We start from the raw sequence: 7,252 nt of genomic DNA on the forward strand, positions 1-7,252 counted from the left end.
TATATCTTCTTATTATTATTATTATTATTGTTATTATTATTATTATTATTATTATTATTAGTAGTAGTAGTAGTAGTAGTAGTAACAATAATAATAATAATAATAATAATAATAATAATAATAATAATAATAATAATAATAATAATAATAATAATAAATGTGTTTATTTTAATTTGGGATAAAAACTTACGCCATTATTGCAGGAATGTGACGACACTGAAGCATGATGAAAACATTGTTGTCCTTGCCTGGTACCGTTAATTTAGTAATAAAACACCCTCGTTTAATAAATGTTTTGATTTTCTTCCGTGGCAGGTGTGTTTTTGGTGCATCACTTGATACAGCGGACCCTCGCTCTACCTCCTCACGTGCTCGCTTATTGGATGTCATAGAGGTGTGCGAGGAGCACCAAAATATGGCGCTATCATTTCCAGCCAATAGCCGCTCAGTTTGTAACAGGTTTCTGCTTGCCGTCACGACGGCGACGGGAACGCGCGTCCGAGACGGGGAAAGGGATTTAGAGGCGTCGGGGTCGCGCTCACCGTGTTTGGCTGGCAAGTGCCTGCTTCACCAGGTTCAGCATTATGGGGGATCCTGGACCCCGAGACGAGATGGACCCTCATCGAGCGACCACAGCACAGGGACCGTGCAGGCGGTTCATACCGGGGTAGAGGAGAGCTTTCATATGTCAGTAAGTGAGCTGCAGAGGAGGAGGTGTTTTCTGGGAGTCAATCAGAGCTGGAGTCACTGCTTGGTAGGTTATTGAAGGAGATACGGACGTGAGGAAACTGGGAAGTCGACTTAACTTCACTAAATACCGCATTGAACTGAGCGGAAACAATGAATAAATTGGTGATTACGAGCCGGTCCGGTCAGCCTGGGCGAATCGGAACAGGCTGGGCTTGTCCAGTGTGAAGTCGGCTCCCATCTGTTGACTTCTCCGCCGGGCGGCGATGTCCGCTTTCTGCCTGGATCTGCAGACGTCTGCCGTGGTTTCAGCACCAGTAGAGCTGGACAGCGACTGCATGGAGCCGCCGGCTAGCCCCGGCGCTCAGGAGCCCGGCGGCTTTCAGGGCCACCCGCCGCCGCGGCGCGCCGGCTCCGGAGGCCTAGGCACGGCCTTGGAGGAGGAACTGGCCATGATCACCGGGGAGCGGGGAGTCGACGAGGAGCTGGCGGAGCTGGAGGCGCCAGCGGCGGGGCATAGCGCAGACATGCTGTTGCTCTTCCGGCAAAAAGAGAAGGACTTGGTTTTAGCAGCTAAACTGGGCAAAGCGCTGCTGGAGAGAAACCAAGACCTGACCAAGCAATACGAGAAGATGCACAAAGATCTGTGTGAGAAGTTGGAGGTAAACAAGAAACCCCGCTGTAGAAGTTGTGATAGTCTGAAATATCAAAGTTTTTCTGTCAAGTTTGATCACTTAAACCAACTTAAAGACAGCCATGTTTTGACTGGATTGGTTTTAGATGGATAAAGTTGTAATCGATGGTGACAAATGCAAACTAAAACTATGTACGAATGATTATCTTAGATGTAATTTTTACAGTGGGGAAAGGGATTTAGTTTATCTTGTTTTCGAAATGCTTTACATGAGCTAAGCGACAGACTGAGAAAAACACCCACAGACAGGGACTAATCCTGTTTATGTCCTGGGCCTGTAGTATCTGCTGGGCATCTGTTCAGCCCTTTGATCCATATTCATCCTTTTGCATGAGCTCAGAGAGGGGGAAACGCTCCCATAAAAGTCCCGCATTGTTTGAAGCTGTTGTTTTTGATTCACCCTGATCTTTCTTTTTCACGTTGGCTTTTGTCCAAAGAAGAAAATAGTTCAGATTCCATTTAGTTTAACCTCGGACCTAAACATCACAACTCCCAATCAAGCTCTGACTATAGCTCTAACAGTGCAGTGCTTCTGTGAGTTCAAGTTACAAAAAAATGTCTGTACTGAAGTTAGGCCATTGGATTTTACTGTTGTTTGTGAAACTATTCAAACTCTTTGAACTTTTGCCACAATTCAATTTGGAACTTTTTGTTGTGACTTTATGTAATAGGATAGGTCAGCATGAAGTTACAGTAATTGTAAAGTGGAGAAAAAAAAGCCCCAATCATTTTTCAAAATTTCACGATTTCATTGTATTTATTTATTTGACGAGGTGCTGCACACAAACATAGAACAGAACAAATATCAAATCTTGGTGCAAAATGCATCAATTAGAGATCTCTAATTGATGCATTTTGCATCAATTAGAGATCTCTAATTGATGCATTTTGCACCAAGATTCACAACTTCAATCCCTGCAAGGTTGGGATTTTCTATGCATTTAAGTACATACAACTTACACAAAGACGTACATTTTTATTCCAAAAATTCCAAAAACTATTTTGGAACGTATAAATTCATATAATAAAAACCATACATTAAAATACGTACAGTTTAAATATACTAAAGTTTTCCTCCTTGCATATAATCTTGCAACCTCCAAATTTACATCAATATCTTTGTACATTCTCAGTGCCTCCCCATTCTTGCTAACATGCTAAAATTGTAAATATAATACAAACTCACTAATACGTACACTCCTACACAGACGTTCTCATCCATTAAATCTGAGTCCTAAGGATGATCACATTTTTGGTTTTTCTTTAGCCAAGATTTCGACATGTGAATAAACTTTTTTACGGTGAGATTTAGCTTTTACATGTTTTACATGTAAAACTTACTGGTTGCAGCTAAACAAAACGTGAAAAAAAAAAATCAAGGAGATTGAATAATTTTTTAGTAGTTAAACAACTTTTAGGCTGAAAACTAGGCTTGCACCGATTAATAATCTTTAAAAAAAACCTGACCTGTCTCCCAAAATTAAGAAAAACAAGGCCGATTTATCAGCTGGTTGATTTACTGATGCTCCTCTACTGAAAACCAGAGTGTTATCTTACTGTTCGCTTCCTTGTTTCTCACAATTTTTCTTTGTTTGACATTTTTATGTTAATTTTTGGTACTTTGTCAGTTCTACACTGAATGTAATCTATCCCGTGGGTAAATCAACACTGAGTTTCCTGAACTTCTCTACCACTTTGTTGTAATAAAAACCCTGTCAAGGAAAGAAAATGGAATTGTTTATGAAACATAACAGTGTGAGTGAAGTTATAGTCCCATTCTGGGGTGAATGTGGCTCTGTGGGTGGAGTAGTTGTTTTGTAGTTGGAAGGTTATAGGTTCAATTCCAGCTTTGAGTGGACAAAATGACTTGAAAAGGGCTATATAAGTTCAGTCCATTTACCATTGTTATTTACTTTAGATGTATGTTTACATGAAATACAGAACATAACCTCTGTCACACTCCTGTCCCCTCCTCTACACCCAGCACCTGGAGCAGGAGAAACACGAGTTGCGGCGGCGCTTCGAAAGTCGAGAGGGTGAGTGGGAGGGCCGCGTGGCCGAGCTGGAGACGGACGTCCAGCACCTGCAGGGCGAGCTGGAGCGCCACCAGGTCCAGTTGAGGGAGGCGGACAGGGACAAGACCAAGGCCATCAGCGAACTGTCTGAACAGAACCATAGGCTGCTGGAGCAACTCAGTAGGGTGAGGAGGAGTGAGTCTGTGTGTGTGTGTGTGTGTGTGTGTGTGTGTGTGTGTGTGTGTGTGTGTGTGAGTGTGTGTGTGTGTGTCCATCCTCATGCTTCAGAGGTTACAGCTTTAGGCCACCTGGGCAAATCTGCAAGGAAGATTTAATTAGCTCGGGCTTTGTGTTGTGGGTCACATGGTCCTAATGCTTCCCTTATATGGCCTTCCATCCACGGCACACTTCTTAGGGAAGCACTATGGTGTGTATAGATGTTTGTATTCTGAAAACACAAGTTCTCAGAATTCTTAATGTGGCATTATGTGGACATTTTGCTGGTTCACACAGTGAACAAAGGTTAGGTTTAGGACTAAGGAGTGAATTGAGTTTAGGGCTAGGTTTATACTCATGAGGGTTAGGGTTGGTGAAAGTGTCTGCAGTTACTAAAATGATTGGGAGTCAATCCAAAGTCTTAATATGGGTAGAAATACAATCGCGTGTCTGCGTGTATGTGCGTGTACGTGCGTGCGTGCGTGTGTGCGTGTGTGTGTGTGTGTGTGGCCTTGTATTTGATACAGTACATGGACCATTTAAACGCTACATTGTTTCTTATGGGGCCTAATGTCAGGACCTCATAAGAAGAGGTGCTGTTTTAAGCGGTAGGGGTTAGGTTTACGATTATTATGTACTGGTAACGGGTAGTTTTACGGTATGGGTTAGTATTAGGCTATAGAAATTAATGAAGTGAATCTAAATACTTTTGAAGGCAGAAATACTTACTATGTGTGTATGTCTGTATGTGTATGTGTGTTTCCTTGGGGCCAATCTGTTGAGTTTCTGTCTGCTTGGCTGGAATAGCACAGGCTGCTCAGCCAAATGAGTTTTCATCCCCCTCTCTCCCCTAATGGTGGACCTACCCCTGTTCTGCTGATCTCTCTCACTTAATCTGAATTATGCCAGGTCCTAAATATAAAAGCAGGGCTTCCAGGTCTATCTTTGAATAATTTACGGCGATTGAACTATGCGCTTATGCAATAGCCCTCTGCTTATTGACAGGTGATTTGAGTGCAGTTATTTGTGACTGGCTGAGATGGAATGAAGAGATTCGGAGACAGATGATTGGAGAAATTAATGGGAACAAAGCTTGAGCCGTTTTGGGCCAGACGTCGAAGCTTTATCGTGAAATGGTTCACAAACTGCAGGGTAAGCTGAGGCTGGCTGCGAGGGAAAGATTGATGGAACTGAGAGTGCTAACGTTTGTAGCTGCTCTTATTTAAGCCGCTTTAAGAAGCTCAGAGGAACTTCTCAATCTGCCCAGCTGACACCAAGAAATGAACACTTCCTTCAGTCAGGATGGCCACTTGCTAATATAATAGCTCCCGAAACAACATCTATGTTCTTTCATTCTACACTGGGAAGAACGTACTTCCATTCGTGTTATATGGGTTATATACATTATAAAGATTTGAAGGTTATGAAGGCTTGGTAGGGACCTCATATTTAAAGTAACAGTTCAGCGCCTTTGATATATTTCAGTCAAGAAACAAAACAAAATGTAAACTTCTTCTTTTTTTCCCCCCACTTCATTCAGCAGTGTTACAAGAAACTAAAAGTTTTATGACAATAATTTGATTTCATCAATCTGTTGGAGCATTACAAGTGGAGGGTGTAGATAAAGAATAAGCAGACATACACTGAGTTTATACAATAGCAAAGAAAAACAGATTAAATTATTTTGGAGCCGTGTCAACATATAGACAATCCGGTGCAGGAGATGTACTTGAATGCACCATAGAAGCATCTGTTAGTAGGGGTGCGTGGAAGGGGGTAAAGTAAGGACAATTTCCAAAAAACATTTTTTTTTCTTCATAGCCATAGGGGAAAAAACGGGGCCCTGTCAATTACAAAGTTAATTGTATCATGTTTTTTAAAATTGTTTTTCGAAGTAAAAAGTAAATGTTACCATTCCCAGACTAAAAAGCACACATCCATATTTGCACTAAACCCCCCATGAATCTGCATGAAATGGTTCGTTCCTGCTTAGCGCTTGACGGTGACGGTGTTCAGTAACAGTTAGTACAAGACAAGAACAACTACTGCAGATACTATGCTGCCAAGAAAAATTATAAAGTCAGGTTTTCAAAGAAAGAGAGCGAGAAAAAAGACAAGAGTGTCAATTTGTAGCTCAGTTTTTGTCCAAGAGAGGTGAGTAGACTATGAGAGATTATCAACCATTTAGCATAGTTAGCTGAGCTACAGAGTACTGTTTGCCTCCATTTCTCTAGCATTTAATGAACGAAAGGAAAAAAAATTACCAACATATCCATATATTTTAAGTGTACCTGTACCTTTTACCACACTAAAAACAGACGAAATCCTTTTTGCAGACGCGATCCTAAGTCCACCAAAATGGATCCCATCAACACCTTGACGGCTCCTAGAAATTTGTGACAAAGGGCAACCTTTGGAGAGTTCAACTCTCACTGGATATTACTCTTTTTATGTTTCTCCAATCCGAACGGTTTGCAAATTCAACTTTTCCAGAAATTAGTGCTACCTTTTGTGAGGACAATTTACATTGGTCAATAACCCCAATTTACATGATTTTGGAAATCTAGAGGGAACCGGAGCACCCAGAGAAAACCCCCACTAACACTGGGAGAACAAACAAACTCTCACAAAAAGAGACGCTTGGTTAAGAACTAAAATCTCTTTTCTGTGAAGATGCTGCCCATTTTTTTGGTCTAAAACATGAGATGTGTTTTGACGTCTTGGAAACGGTTCAGAACTTACCTGGACACTTTTTGCTAGTTGCTTGTTTTAGAGATTTTCTTGCTTCTCTTCAGTTTTTGTTGCTTCTTGAGGCTCAAAGTGTGTCACATCGTTTTCCACACTGAAGATGTTTCTTCAGAGACTCCTCCAATGGTTCAGGATCTTGGCTTTCCCTTTTCTCTGACAGAGTTTCCACACACAGGTCTGTCACTTCCATGGCTTCAGGATCAAGGATGCTTGAATCTATCAGCATCTCGTTTACAAAGTCATTTAGCTCCTTGGGAGATTCATCAGGAAATTCAATATTCTCTAATAGATGTTCCAGATCCATGGATGCAGGGTCATAAATGGTTTTTACAGGGATAGTGTAGTTTTCCCCGTTTGGTTCTTGATGCCCGGCCACTTTTCTTCTTGAAGGTCCTAGTTCATCTCTGTCTTGGAGCTCCATTTTCAGATTTTCCAGCTCTGTTTTATAATTAACCTCACAGCTACAGTACCGTTGTTGGAGGACAGTGAGTTGCTTTTGGAGACTGTCCTTCTCGACTCCAAGTTCACTGATAATCTTTTGGTCCCTCATCATTTTCAGTGAGTGAGCTTTCATCTCTTTATCTACCTCCTGCTTAAATATTTTTGCTTGCTGTCTTAACCTGTCATTCACGAGAGGACCCAAATTTGGGTCCTCTCGTGACAGGTTAACGGTTAACCTGTCATTGTGAATGACAACCTGTGAATGACATCTCCTTCATATGCCTGGATTTGTGACCTGAATGCTTCCTCACCAACAATATGAGCTACCTTCAATTGCTCAAATTCCTTCTGCAGCAGCCTTTTCGTCTTGTGTTTTATGTCGCTGTGCACCCTGGAAGCGATTATAGCTCGTCTGAGAGACTCTGAATCAGAAAACTCTTCTCCTGTCAGT

General features: G+C 41.6%; 1 protein-coding gene across 1 annotated transcript; it reads left to right on the plus strand.

Moving 5' to 3' along the window:
* The first annotated feature begins 198 nt into the window (after positions 1 to 198).
* LOC106937495 (bicaudal D-related protein 1-like) lies at positions 199 to 5,369 on the plus strand. The gene is made up of 2 exons (XM_015019034.1): positions 199 to 1,349; positions 3,366 to 5,369. Exons 1-2 carry the CDS (start codon positions 954 to 956, stop codon positions 3,729 to 3,731), a joined length of 762 nt encoding a protein of 253 aa, XP_014874520.1. The 5' UTR covers positions 199 to 953; the 3' UTR covers positions 3,732 to 5,369.
* The last annotated feature ends 1,883 nt before the right edge of the window (positions 5,370 to 7,252 follow it).

The sequence above is a fragment of the Poecilia latipinna genome, unplaced genomic scaffold (assembly GCF_001443285.1).
Source record: "Poecilia latipinna isolate Pla-1442-1.1 unplaced genomic scaffold, P_latipinna-1.0 Scaffold2360, whole genome shotgun sequence".
Taxonomy (NCBI): Eukaryota; Metazoa; Chordata; class Actinopteri; order Cyprinodontiformes; family Poeciliidae; genus Poecilia; species Poecilia latipinna.